The 15,812-nt window shown below is 34.5% G+C and overlaps 1 protein-coding gene across 3 annotated transcripts in view; it reads right to left on the reverse strand.

Annotated features, from left to right (window-relative positions):
* Fs(2)Ket (Importin subunit beta Fs(2)Ket) overlaps window positions 1–15,812 on the reverse strand; it is a 103,398-nt gene that overhangs the window by 53,743 nt on the left and 33,843 nt on the right. For all 3 annotated transcript variants that reach the window (XM_083138230.1, XM_083138223.1, XM_083138214.1), the window contains exons 7-8: window positions 13,863–14,075; window positions 8,289–8,460 (exon numbers count right to left, since the gene is read on the reverse strand). In XM_083138230.1, coding sequence (XP_082994356.1) covers window positions 8,289–8,460; window positions 13,863–14,075 — 385 coding nt within the window. The remainder of the gene's footprint in view (window positions 1–8,288; window positions 8,461–13,862; window positions 14,076–15,812) is intronic.

A 15,812-nucleotide genomic window follows, 5' to 3' on the forward strand; every position in this document is an offset into this window, starting at 1 on the left:
AACAGACCTGGTATACCATATTAATAGTGTGATGCTAAAAGATGTGTTAGAACCTTTAATAGATGTGGAAAGTCTTATTCAAGCTCAAGAAGCGGATAGTGATTTAAATCAAATCAGGCAATTTCTGTTGAACCCATTGGTTTCAGACAACTCTAGAAGTAGAACTTGGAGCAAACAATATGTCCTAAAGGAAAATGTGTTGTATATCCGAGATTTTCACAATGCTAATATAATAAGGATATGCATTCCAATTAGTCTAGTGGGTTTCACTTTAATAAAATTCCATGATCAAGGTGGACACTTTGGTGCACATCGCACACTTTCTCAAATTTATTCACATTGTTTCTGGAAAGGTATGAAAAAGGACGTACAACAGTACGTTGCTGATTGTGAGGTTTGTGTTCGATCCAAACCAAATAAGCACCCAGCCAAACATTTAGCTAAAGTGCATTATACGAGTTCACCCGGTAAGGTGCTGTTCATAGATTTACAAGGTCCATTTACTATGGGTCCCAAGCGTGAAAGATTTCTATTTACAATTTTAGACGCAGCCTCCAGATATTTGGTTGCGTATCCAATTGTGAATAGCAATGCTAGTACTGTAGTAAGAAAGCTATGCGAAATTTACTTTGTGCATCTGGGAATACCACATAAAATTATTTCTGATAATGGTCCTCAATTTAAATCTCACTTGTTTAATACATGTATGAAAGACTATGGCATTACACTTATGTTCACACCTCCATATCACCCTTCATCCAATATGGTGGAGAGGTATCACTCGGAACTAAACAGATTGATGAGGATCTTATGTATTGAAAACCATACTTGATGGCCTGAAAAGATTAATACAGCCTTGTTTTGGTTAAACACCACCATCTCGACTCATACTGGTTTTGCCCCAATCGAATTGAGATTGAATATAGAACCAAGCCTTCACTTAGGTACAAAGATTTTCACTGTTGATAGAAAAGACACGTGGAATGAAAAATTGGTTATGGCCGAGATAAAGAGTCGTAATGCTAGATCAAAGAAGTTAGATAAATTAAATGTAAGAGAAGAAAATAAAGTACCTGTTATAACCGGGAGTCTGGTTTTTATTAAAAACAGACAAAGGGAGATTGATGACAATCCCATAAAAAAGTATTGTTTCCTGTTTGAAGGGCCTTATTTATGCCTTGATAACATAAATCATTCGCGCCTCACTCTTTTATGTTGTAGTAGAGGTAATATTGTAGATAATGTGGCAATAGAACATGTGAAATTATGGAAATGTTCCAAGGAACGTAAGATACTGTGGTTGCGACAATTACGCAGTGTCACAAGCACACATGTTGATGAAGTAGAGTACTTTCTAACTCAATGTGTAGAAAACATGGAAGATAGTCCATCAGTCAAAATATCATATGTATATGCGGTGAAAATATGAAGCATCCAAAGGGTGGTGGATGGGAGTTTCTACTAGACTGTCGGTCTAGGGAGGTATATTAGACCGCAGTACTTTTCTTCTTCTTAATTTAAAATATATTTTAATACATAATTCATTTTCACATACATCCATACTACAAAGATAATTTGATGAGTTTATTCTAAACTGATGTTCTAGATGACCACAGAACAGTCATTCTTCAATTTAGTTTATTTTAGAATATTTGACAATATTTTGTGCGTATGGACCTACACCATATACACGATGATTAGGGTAAAGAAAAGTTTTTTCTTCTTCCTAAGGTCAAGAAAATTAATGTTGATCTTTCTGTAGAAATTAATTTTCATCCAAAATAATTATTATTTTCTTTGTTTACAATTTTCCTTTCTCAATTCATAAACAAGCACTTGAAGAAATTTAATTCATGTTTACTGGAAGTGACTTATAGCTCTGACATGTTGAATGTTAGTAGACTATGCACCTAATATGACTTTAATACTATAACTGAACATAACATGTTATACCAAGTATAACCAGAATGCTACTTGTTCGTAAAGGGTACTGGCTGAATAGTAGTCCCAAAGCACATATTTGTTGGTGCTGAATACTGGTAACAAGTGTGTAAGGATACATAATATATTTTTTTAAGCATGCATTGCACGTTAAACTAAAATCCCTATGGGTACATTGTATTTTTAAGTGCATTGCATTTTAAACTAAAATCCCTATGGGTACATTGTATTTTTAAGTGCATTGCATTTTAAACTAAAATCCCTATGGGTACATTGTATTTTTAAGTATGCATTGCATGGTAAACTAAAATCCCAATGGGTACATTACATTTTAAATTTGCACTGCAGTTAAAAAATAAATCCCAACGCACATATCTGCAGGAGCAATTATTTGATACAAAATATGTGTGGGTACAGTTGACAATGGTAACAATAAAATTATTATTATTGCTTGTGTAGCATTTTAGTGTACTGTGATTCCATGATGACAATCATACACTCCAATATATATGTAGTTGACAAAAAGCACAGAGATCCAAGTGATGATCCAAGCTTGTCACTCGTATAGTTTTTTTTTCCTAGGACATGCCAAAGTTGCATGAAGACTTTTAAGATGTGTTCACCAAGGGCAGAGATAGTTCCTGCCGTGACACTATAAAGTCAAGGAACCTTTAGATATAAGTATTATGTGTTAAATTTATGATGCACAAGTAAAAAAATGGTATAATTTCAATTTTAGGTCATAATGATAAACGTAAGTTGATAGTAAGGAATATTTTATTCTGCTATTCACCTATGACAATAATTGTTATGAATTCAATGCTCAAGAGTTAGCAAGAATTACATATTGATTAAACTAACATGTTACTGGATTAAAGAAACATTACCCAGTTAAACGAGGTAAAATACGAATTTAAGTTAACATATTGTTAAAGCACCTCCGTGATGGTTAATCGCATGTTAACTTACATCAATTGTTTTTAGGTACATTTTTTAACAAGCAGGTACCAAGAAATAAATTTTTGAGATAAGCTATGTCTTTGCGGAACTAACACAACAAAAATGCATTTCATGGTTTAATTAACATGAAAGTCAATGACTTTATTTCCGAGATTATGCCAATGTTGATTAGTTTCCTTACAAACTGACATTATTCTTGAATTTTGAATATAGTTTTAATGATATGACAAGCTATAAGAAAAATCTAATATGAATGGTCAGGTTGAGATGTGACATATTATCATTATTGATATGTAAATATGTATGTGTATGCATGTTAAACATGGCACATTATCATATATTATGTAAAGACAGGATACTGATTGGTGTAGTGATTATTGCCGTTTCATTTAACTTACTTGTTCATGGCAATTTAATTTCACATTTAATAATCATAGGACATTCCTAAGAATGATATTAAATAATATGATTATAAATGACTTTGAACTTAAATTCAAACAAAACACTTTTCAAAATCTCATATGTTTTACAAACATACTCTTGTGTGTTAAAACAAATTATTTAAGACACTCAATGGATAATATATCCTGAGTGGATTGACTGATGCAATATTGCAGATGTTTGTAATTTGCAACATGTTCCATGAAATAATGTTAAGTGTAAATACACACATTACTGGATTGATAAGTAACATAATTTATTGTTCGTTACGATAGTAACATTTTTGTATTTATGGTTATGTAATAACTTTATTATACATAAACTAGTTGCCTTGTATGCAGGCACAAACTCTATTCATATTTTTAGCTTAAAATGTGTAATTTTTATCATACAATCTTATTTATTCTTTAGATGATAACATGTTGAAATTTTAACTTATGGTATTAATATAATTTATGCTTCATGAATAAGATGGTATTATAGCCATAATTAGTTTTCATCAGTTGATACAAATAGTGGTACACATTAGAACTCTAATGTTGTTTACATACATATGGAACTTTATAGGTGTTCACACATATTTTTCAAAATAATTTTTGGCACTCAATAAAATTGTGTTGCCTGTCATATATTAAAAATATTATTATTTATTTGATTTGGTATTCATTGTATGTACTTGTATGATATTTTGTTCACTATCATCCATGTGTATTGGAAACCAAAATGGCAGTTGCATATTTATATTATCTTGATTATTGTAATTTAATACATGACTGAATGTTCTCATTATTTTGGATAATGATATGTAAGTCAGATTAATGTTTATTTTAACATGTGCAACAGCACACTACAAATGATAATGGTCAAACAATTTTTTATTCAAGACACACACATTATATATAAAGTGTTATCTCTTTATGATGTGATCATAAAATTGTTCACGAATTATTATTTTATTTCGTCGAGCTTAAATTCATTGCTAATACATGTTTAGTATACACAACATTTTCTTTAAATGTATAAGTAAATTAGTTAGTCTTAAACTTAATTTTTGCGTGGGTTCGCCCTGTTGCGCGCCAAATATAACGAGTCCATTCAGATGCACTGTTATATGGTCATTAAATATGCTAAGATTGGAAATTTAAATCTTCATTTTTCAGTGGGGGCTTTTATTTCATTGCATTCCCCATAATAAATTAACACAGATTACGAAATGTCATCATTTTCGGAGATATATTTTAAAAGTTATTCAAAATTAAAATATGGTCACGTATTTTATTTATTTTCATGCTCCATTGTAAGCATTGCAAAGAACGGGAAATTTTGTAGCAGTAATTCTTGTATTTGTTAATATTTCTTTGCTAATTAGTACTCACATTTGTTTCACAAGGTTTTCCATACATTTGCAATAAAAAAAGGGCACAATTTTTAGTTAATTTAACATTTTGATGAAATTTGTCAAAGAAAAATGCTTAATAGTGATTGATCTTAGTTCATGGCTATTTTGCAGTGTTGCTAAATCACTTTGTGGTAAGATCGAAAATATCACAATAATATAAGGACAATAAACATACAAAATATATTCAATTGAGATAGTAAATAATACAAAAATGTCTTAAAATTGTATGAAACATAATTTTAATACATATTTGAACTTGTAAAATAAGTTTACAGCAGTTTCTATCAGAAGGTACATTCGTGATGTACAAAAAAGTAGTGATTCAATAGTCTGTGTGTCCTTATCACAACTTGACAGTGAAGGATACCTGGTTCACGGCTTCGGGATAAAAAATGGCTTCCAAAAAAAGACGACAAGTTAAGCGTCGGGGCCAAAAAATGAATATTTATCTGTAACAAATCCAAATTAAAGTTCATAATGGACAAAAAACGGAATACTAGTTGTTGAAATAACAGTGACATCACTTTATACCGAAGGATCTTCATAGCAGAAGTGGTGAAGTGATCTTTAGACTTAGAAATCTTAGAAACCAGATATATATTTTTAAAAGCCAGCCCCAGGTAAGGGAGGCTGGACTTTTCTGCTAACATACAATATATTTTACAAAGAAAATAACATATTTGATAAGAAGATAGAACTTTTAAAATATACAAATATGGCCACCTAAGCTTGCCATCAGTATTGTCAACGCTTGGTACATTTGTAACTTACTTGTAAGAGCATTGTATAAAAGAAAAGGCAATGTAAATGTACTCGTAGGCATGGCCATGCATTCCAAATATAATTTTCTTAAATTGTGAAGAACATATAATTGGCTTATTTGTGAAAGCATAATTTTAGAAGTATTGTTAGTTAGTTTATATTGACTGAATATTATTTTTTAAGAAATTGCAAATTGAATAGATTTGTAACATGTTTGAAGATTAAGTTTCTGTTCACAGCACGCCTTGACATTGGGAGTCACAACTCGCTACTTATTGCGCGAAATCTTTATCAATACTGAGGCGAGGAACATTCATTTCGGTGGTTGTAACCTCATACAAGATTTAGGAGACTCATTTTGGGCTCCTGAAGTTTCTTGTATAGTTAACTAAACCTCATAGCTGTACACGTTGAAATTGTTACAGATTTAACAACTGAAGCATTTTTAGCTGCATTGAAAAGATTTATATCCCGAAGAGGAAAATGTGCAGCCATTTACAGTGACAACGCCAGTACCTTTCGAGGTGCATACAGAGAGCTTCAGGAACTACGCAATATGTTTGAATCTACCCAGTTTCAAGATGTCATTCAAGACTACACAGCAAATGAGCATTTTGAATGGAAATTCATATTAAATTCAAGACCACTTTGCATTTTACCCGACGAATCAGATTACCAGATATTAACTCCAGGGCATTTTCTCATTGGCAGACCCATAACAACCTTCCCAGAACCTGACCTTACCCTCATACCTGACAATAGACTCAGCAGATACCAGCTGATACAGAAGATGAGAAGATCCATTTGGAAGCAGTGGAATAAAGAATACCTCCATTCACTTCAACAACGCCAGAAGTGGACATCCTCTACGAAGAACTTATCTCCAGGGACAGTTGTACTATTGAAGGAGGACAACGTACCCCCACTACAGTGGAAACTAGCTAAGGTGGAAACGGTGCATCCTGGGAACGATGGACTAGTGCGTGTAGTGACAGTGAAAACGAAAGACGGAGTTTTTAGAAGAAGTGTTAGTAAAATTGTGCTCCTCCCCATAGGTAAAGACGGAGATTAGTTGAATTATGTTCATTCAACCGGGGGGAGTATGTTCGGGAATGAAAGCATTCTGCTGCGAGCCGTCTGCGGCATGCGCGCGCAGCGAAGAGACTGACTGACTTGCTCATGTGAGCTCGGCCGTGCAAGATACTACGCGCGCGTCTCCTACTATCTACGATATTAGACAGTTGTAATTACGGTTCTACATACCAATATGTATTCTTTAGTATTATAAATATACTAAAATCTAAATCGATGTACCGTATTATTCATCTGGTAGAACTACGCCTAAGGTAAAACAGTTCCCTTAAATTACCAGAGTATCAACGCATCAGAAATCGGTCATTACCGCAACACCATTCGTGTGGAGGAAAAAAAAAGTGTTCAATGTAGGAATCGTCCCTGAGACTGATTAAAAAGACATTACTCAAGGGGAAAATGTTTGGAGGGGTGGGTGTTTGACATCGAGAATACTCCTACATCCAACATTAAACCCTCGATTCAATGTGAGAGTAAATAACGATCTACCATTTTGATATGTGAAAATGTGCAGTTTCATAAAGCTTGTTTTCAGTTCATTTTATGCTGATATGGGCTAATCGGGACTAAATATACAGTTTAAAGTGAAATTTAATTCCAAACCCGAATGATTATCGACTGCCACGCTGTTTAATGAGGTGTCCTAGAATACGCATTGGGTGAAAACAGATCGCAAGTTGCGCGTTTCCTTTTTCACGCTGGATTACAATGCAAGTCAAGGAAGGAGTTTGGACTGCTCCCTTGAATGGGGAAGGAGGGTGAATGAAGTTGGTTGAAGCAAAGAAAAGTGACTTTTTTTTACGATGTATTTTACACAGCCGAACCAGAACGAAATTTACAGCCCTGTATTTTTTTTTTTTTTTGTCTGGTACCTAGAGAGGTTGTGTTGTTTCTCCCGAGAGATCTAATCTTACCAGTTAATCTTGTAACAGACAATGCTCCAGTAAAGCCCTATAAAATCCAACATTCATTCTTCCCGATTATCTCAAGACTTTTGCTGGCACCAGTCTGACTGGTGTCAAAATTCTTCGAGTTTAGCTTGCAATAAGCTAGAGATTGTTTTCCTTTCCATTGGTCTCTGTGCAAACCGGTTTCTCATGAACTAGAATTGTAAGAATTTCCTGGAAACGCAACGACTGTGCACAATTGAAATAAAGTAACATTATTTTAAATTCTCTTTTGTGAAAACTTTTTCATGTTCTATTTTCCTTCTCACAACACGCATCCTGTGCATAACAGGTTGTATAACTACCAGGATAAATGTTGTTACCATCTCCTAGGCATCTTTGTGTCCGTTTGAGCTCCCTTTAAGCTGAAAATTGGTGCAAATTCCAATAACGACCCCTTCGAAATAACGACCCTTTTCCCGGGAACTGTGAAAGGTCGTTGAATCGAGAGTTGACTGTACCTCAATCCATGAGCCAAATTTTAACAATATTTAGTTATTTGTATGCTGAAAAATATGCCAAACAAGATGAAATATATGACTTCTTGCAAATGTTAAGATTAATCTCTGCCAAAAGAAAGTTAAATAAATGTCATACATTGTAACTGTGTGTCATAATCGTCACACAAATGAAATAAAATAAAGCACATGATCTTTAACTGAATACCTATTTTTGTTATTGACCAACATATCTCCTCACAATTTTCACACAATTTGATTTTGTTAAAATATAATATTCTTACTCACCAAAAGACATCACTGCTGCATCTCTAAACCTCCAATCTTGGTTTTTGATATTGTCTTTTACAAATGGCAAAACATAGGGTACAATGTCATCTTCACAACATGTAGCCAGCAACATCAAGCAAACACCAGCAGCTTTACTTGGGTTCCAATCATCTTCATCATCATACTCTTCCTACAGGGAAGAGACACAATTAGTGTGTTGTTTCTGAATGATCTTAAGTAACTATGAAATATACCACAATACTTTTTTGCCACCGAGTGCTTAACAGCCTTGATGTTTGTGAAGTAAATGTACATATTTGCTAAAAGAGTTGACCTTGATGTCAATGCAAATGTACACAATTTCAATAAATTTAATTATAAATTAGAATGTACCTTATCTTGCTTGTCTGAAAGAACACACATGATTGAAGATATGGTTATTTTTCATATCAGTCAAAAATAACTGTTATAAATAAATATGAATTCAAAATATTGCACAATTTGATAATTTTGTCATGATATACAAATTGGCTTTTTTAAACATTATATTTAATCAAATTAGTTCAAAAAGTAATTTCACACACATTTAATTGCATTATATGAATAAATTATGAATAATCATATGACCAAAATGATTATCATTATTGCACTCATGTGGAACTCTGAACTTAGCCTAACCATTTCAAATCTTAAAATGACAATATATTAATTTTATTGTCATAATTAGAGCCCGGAAGTTTGGCAAAATACCTCCTTTTATCTACTGCATATATTGATAAAATTTTTCAGGATATACGTTTTTTATGTTGTTTCGAATGTTTTAGAAGCCTTTTCATTTTGCCTATTTTGCCTATTTGGGACCCCACTGCCTATTTTTAATTATAATGCCTTTTTTTGCCTTTTTCAATGAAATTTGAACATTTTTTTAAAAAAATGTGTAAATAAATTATTCTTCTCCCAAAAAACGTTGTTGGCATTTATTTTTCTTCCGTTTATTATGTGAATAATTTTTGCCTTATTTAAGTAATATTGAACTCACGTATGTTTCAACATTGCTGAAGGAGAAAAGTGTGTTTAAAATAAAAAAAATAGTATTTCATGCTGAGTTAAGATGCCTTTCCGTTAACATGTCCTTGTGAATGATTGACTGCTGAAAACCTGTTGCAGAACACCTGCACAATTACGTCATCACGTCCAGCGTCCGTGTCAGGAGGTTATTGACAAGAAACAGCACTAATGCCCAAGGGCCTTTGCATGGATTCCAAAATCAAGTTCTCTATCTTTAGTTTAGTTCTGCACTTTGGAAGGAAAGGATCGCGTAGTTGTCATCATGCTGAAATTTAGTGTGCTATTAAGTGGTAAGTTACATGGTTACGTGCATGAATTTGGTGAAAGCACATTTTTGACAGACGGTACTATTCTTCTCTGCAAGATATGTGAAAAAGCATACAACCATGAGAAAAAATACTTTACATCTCAGCATGTGTCAACAGCAAAACATAAATCTGCAGTTGCCAAAAAGGTTGGACAGAAGAAGATATCCCTAATTTCAACAGTGGGCACTTCATCCAACAGGCAATCTGTTTTCTCTTGAACTGTGCAACGCTTTCATGAAAGCAGGATATCTTTCTGGAAAGTGGAAAACAAGTCACTGAGGAAATTCCTGGAGAAATACACTAAAGAAACGGTGCCGTCGGAATCTACGCTGCGGAAAACATATTTAAGCATCTGCTACGAAGAATCTCTGCAAAGAATTCATGCTGAAGCTGTGGAAAGAAGGTTTGGATTTAAACAGATGAAAGTAATGATGCTATGGGATGCTGAATAGCCAACGTCATCATATGAACTATGGAACCAACATGTAGAGAATCCTCGTCATTTCTTCTCAAGTCAGAACAACTAGAGAGAGCCAATGGTTACAATTCCCTACTTCTGCTCTGGACAGATGGTGTACATCATGATGACATGTTACTTTTTATCAGTGATGCAGCTCCCTATATAAAGAAGGCTGCCATAGCATTGAAAATTCTCTTCCCGAACATGCTTCATATCACATGTGTAGCCCACGCAATGCACAGAATCGCCAAAAAAGTTAGTGTTGCACCCAGAAGTGGACAGGTTGATTTCGAACACAAAGAAGATATTTCTGAAATCTCCCTCTTGAACCCGAACATTTCAGGAAGTTGCACCTGAGCTTAGTTTACCTCCGCAACCAGTCTTGACGAGATGGGGAACATGGGTATCAGCAGTTATATACAAGTATTATGCTAACCACCTTGAAATAATCAGTGAGGTGATCGATGCTCTTCCAGAAAATGAAGCGGCTTCAATTAGTTAAGTGAAAAAACTCCTGAGCTATTCAGAACTGAAGAATGAACTGTCGTTTATTTTTGCACATTATGGTGCATTGCCAGAGACAATTACAAAGCTAGAAAAAAGAGGTGAGACTCTTGTATCATCCATGAAAATCTTCGAGGAATCTATGCAGCAGATGATGGAAGTGTCAGGAGAAAAGGGGTCAGCTGTTGTGGAAAAGTGCAAATGGGTAGTGAGTGCAAATGATGACTTGAAACAATTGAAAACAATTTTGATATTCTAAAAGGTGAAAATGCTGTTATCGAAATGAGTCCAACTACATTTGCTTGTTTTATGTATGCTTCATTAACATTTTGCCAGAAATTATAGATAAAAGTAAGTGACTTTCAAATGTGCCTCTTTCAGTTTATTTTGCCTTTTTTTCCCATTTTTAGTGCCTATTTTCCACATTATAAATGCCTTTTTGCCTGCCTATTTTAACGAAAATAAATGCCTGAACTTCCGGGCTCTAGTCATAATACATAGTTCTGCAAAGGACACTAACCAACCAAACTAATTGAGAGAATTCTGTTTTATTTTCCACATAGCTTTCTTTTCTTCTTTTGATAAAAATATAAACTAAACTGTGAAAAATTTGCCTCAAGGCATTAATAAATATGTATAAATTCAATGGGATTTCAATTAATGAAAGTTGCACTTCTTCACATCTACAGAGAAAAATTCACGCAGAATACACACACTTCCCGGAGCCAACAATTCACGCAAAATTCCCAGAATTCCTGCTGAGTAGCCACCCTGCATTAAGGCTATTTGCATCCTTCTCCTAATATGGGGACAGAAGCCCCTTAGCAAAAATATAACTAATTTAACATTGTGGGTTAGAACAAATATGGTAATTAACTTCTTATGAAGAACAAGGCAGAATACACTGAAGAACATGGCATAAGGTTGTTCAGTTTTGTTTGAAAATGGGATGTGTAGTCTACACACACGTCCTGGAAAGTTTGCTCAGTAGCAGAAGGGATCTTAGTAACACATATTTTTCAGCTATGGATTATTGTTTGTTGAGTGGATGTACCGGGGTGCACAAGAGTGCACACAGACTTTTGAGCAAAGCATACTGTCAATGGATGATGATCCTCAATCTTGGCAGCCATAACGGCTCATCCTCCCACAGGCTACAAGATCACTGTGTGATGAACCCAGTATTACTCCTTTTAATGTGAATCAAACTCGTGAAGATGAGAATATGTGATATGATGAAAGGGCTCATAAAGAACCTCCAATTGAACCTGAGACGCCAGGCCATAACTGCTCCACCATAAAATTTTATTGGAAGATTTGGGAAAGACTAAATTTCTGACTCTTGCACATTTAGTCTCACTACTGTTGAATTGTAATGCCATGACTCGCATACTGCTCTTGAACTGTGAGAATTTCTTGCTAAGCACAGAATAAAAGCATTCCCCAAACTCAAAAATAAACTGAAAGGACAGCAACATGGTGGCATTGCAAAAGAAGCTTTCTCCAGCTACTTCTAACATCTCCAGACACACAGGTAACACAGTGGAGATGATTACTTTGAAGAGGATAGAGACGGTTAGTTAGTGAAGTGACGAAGCTGAAATTTACCGATGCCCATGTACTCGCCGATAATTTTTGGAACCGATACTTATGTTGATATTAAACCAATTCCGATACATAAGATTAATCAACAGAAATAGAATGTTATTTTCAGCATGACAAAAATAAATTTGCTATGTACATTTCTGTGTATAGCCACGGTAGCTCAGACATTAGGGCACCTGACTACCATGCAAGAGACCTGGGGTTCGCTAATCACTAATCGCATCACCCTCACCTTTGCCAGTGATCAAGAAAAAAGTGGGGCCATAACCACACCCCTATACACCTTCATTGCATGGTATAAAGCACAGGGGAGTACTTTACTTCCATTTCTATTGCATATTATATACACGTACATACAAATATATTTTCAGAGATTTAACATTAGTACACAAACAGTTCTTTGAAATGCTAAATTAATTCTTGTTCTTAATATTGTAAATTTAATGCTGGCAGATTCAACTAGTTTTTGAAGCACTTCTGGAAGTAACCTATTTCTGCCCAGCAACACTGAACACACGTTCACTGGATACTGATGCAGCAGGTATGTCCAAGTATTTTCTCACCACTTGCTTCAAGTTTGGATACTCATTTTTGAATTTCCAATATAACAGCGGATCCTGGTTAGGTGGAATAGTTGGGTCAGCAATGTACCGTGTTCTATTTCTGATTTTGAAGCAGGTTCATCCTCTGAATGAGAGTTTGCAATAATTTTATCACAAAAACTTCACAGGGATGAAGATTCAAACTAATTTTGAATAAATCTTAAAAAATTAAAATATAAAACTTAATATAAGGTAAAAAATCTAGTATTATTGGTACCGATTTATACCCTGTTCCAGCTAACTGTAGAGCAGGGCAGCGCATATCAGCAAAGGAGGAGGAAAATCAAGTGGTGGAAGCGCAGCGTTACCAACCATCCATGTACAGATGTACAGTCCAGACCTTAGTCCGTACGCTAAATGCAAAGCTTGTCAAAATTTGCTGTTGCAGTTTTATCCCTAATATTTCCCTAAGAAATTCTTAAACTAATCGTATGGACCTGGAGACAATAATACGGTCAGTTTGCCATGTGCGTTTGGTATTATCCTTTTCAAAAGTTAGCAATGCTGCATAGGAAATCGTGTAACTCCCGTCGCCCATTACTCAATCCAGTTCTTGTCACTGTTCATTGGTGGAGCCGTCTCACGTCACTACTTGCGCAGAGACTTGTTCTCGTTCGCCTGGTCTACAGTTAGCTGGTACGGAGTTTAAATATTGAATTCTTGCCAATGCCAATATGTCAATTCCTGCCAATATTCATACCTCTGTAATCGACTTCGTTACATCCCTACCATTAGTCAAAAAGTTAAATGTATTATTTTGTAGTGCAATCTCTGAAGTTTTCTAACAATGGATATACACGACCCTTGGAAGTGGCTCTCAAATATAGTTGATGCTAGAGGACAAACATGGTAGGTGTTCCTATGTATGTTGATTAGCCATCGCTTGTTGTACCTGTCCCCCTGCCACTGTTGTGATAAATCTCAAGTTAACATATTTTCCAAAGACAACTAGAAAAAGTCTAATAACCACAGCATAATTAAAAGGGATATTAAAAACTGAAACGAATAAAAAAAACACAAAGTTTACTAGCTAGTTTACACATACCTGCTTTGTGAGTTTTTGCATGAGAACTGGTACCAAGTATTGCAATGCCCCTTTGGCATAGAAACGTGATGTGCGTTGAGGAGGTCTACCCGCTTCCGTTGCTTCTGTTTCCTCAATTGCTAAGTCTACTTCTTCATCACTGACATTGGACCAAAACTCAATACCTTGAAGAGCAACTTCATCTATGTCTGATTTCATAGCTTCTAATGTAATCTGGAAAATTAAAATGACATTTAAGATGCATTATAGATATTTCCCCTTCCACTACTACACATAGGATCTGACATATACGTGAACACTTTGCATTAGTGTAGGCATGTCTTGTAGTGTGTTGTTGGTGAAACTAAGATACTTTTACACATTTCATATTTCTCAAATAGAATACAGCAAAATTTTGAAACTTTGTTATTTTAGTGAATATGCATAAAGGTTGTTTTCTCACATTACACATTTAATCTGCATGGGTCGAATGGAATCAGGTTTTACATTTACCCAAATTTTACAAAGATTTCAACCACTTCTCAGAATTATTAGGGAAATATTCATAGAGGTTGGGATTTCCTTCCTCACTCAACCTTCATATACCATTCCTAAAAAAGACCCCTAAGATGGGGTTGAAAGCTTGATTAAATTTATTTGTGCTGTGTTCTTTAATGTACTTGCTTCAAGGTAAGTAGGATGGAATTGAAGTAAGTTCATGTTTATGTTTTTGTGCTTTCTTTAATCTTATAGTGTCCTTTAAAGTACTGTACTTATCTTTGTGAATTTTGTTGTTTATTTTAGAAGTTTTTAGTGCATATGATTCAGTACCATATTCATCACTATTGTACAAATTTCATATCAGTCTACCCAAAAATAAACAAAATGTGAGTTACTTGCAAAACTATATGTATCTTGATCAATAGATACAGCCCAAAACAAAGATAAGTAGAAAAAGATAGTGTTACTAACTTCCAAATTTAATATTACTGCTGGCAACATCGATTTTGTGTTTATTTTTACATAAGATGTGAAAGGTCCTTAAATCTGCAGAGTAAAATTATACAAAATAAACTTAAATAGTATGTGCTATTTGATGCCAATAAAAAATCACTGATTTTTTAAATTAAATATTGAATTCAAACCTCAAAATTCAATTTCACTTTCATAGCAGAGTTTCACTCATCAGCATCTGAACTCATATTTGAGGCGGGTGTGACTTACTCACGTTATGTATATTACAAGTACAATATAAAAATATATATACTAGGGATGGGACCGATTAATCGGTATTCTATTGGTATCGGCCAATGTAGGCATGTCGGTTTATCGGTAAAATTACCGATTATTTTACACATCCGATATATCGATAAATATCTGATAATTAGTGCAAAATTCTGCCATTTTGTTATAATTTTTATGGATAATTTCCATGCCCTACTTTCTAGAAAAGTAAATGTCTAAATATGAAATTTCTTTTGCACTGCAGTCACCTTGAAACACATTTATTAAGGAGGTCAATGAACCTTTGAGGTTCTTGAAGGACCATTTCTAATTTTATATCAGATCGGTAAATTTTATATCGGTATCGGCCAAAATTTCATATTGGCCCATCCCTAATATATACTATGAAATACTTACCTTTCATGAGTATCTGATTTGCGAAAAAAGTTTTCGTCTAGGCCAGTATGATCACTACATAGCCACGTCAATTAAGGCAAGGATTGAGGTGGCAGGTAAAACAGGTTAAAAAGGATAAAAAGCTGACTCAACATCAACTATCCCCATATACGTAAAACTTTCATGTTCTAATCTTAACTTTAAAAACCCCAAATCTAAAAAAGACCTTTACACATGAAACATGTTAAAAGCCCCTTCACACTGCCTTGCTCTCTATTACGAAGTATGTGTCACACTGATATGGCTTCTCGTGGAATGCCGGAAGTTGCAAGGCTCTTACCCCCTCCCACT

Source organism: Lepisma saccharinum, chromosome 1, assembly GCF_977018435.1.
Source record: "Lepisma saccharinum chromosome 1, izLepSacc3.1, whole genome shotgun sequence".
NCBI classification, from domain to species: Eukaryota; Metazoa; Arthropoda; class Insecta; order Zygentoma; family Lepismatidae; genus Lepisma; species Lepisma saccharinum.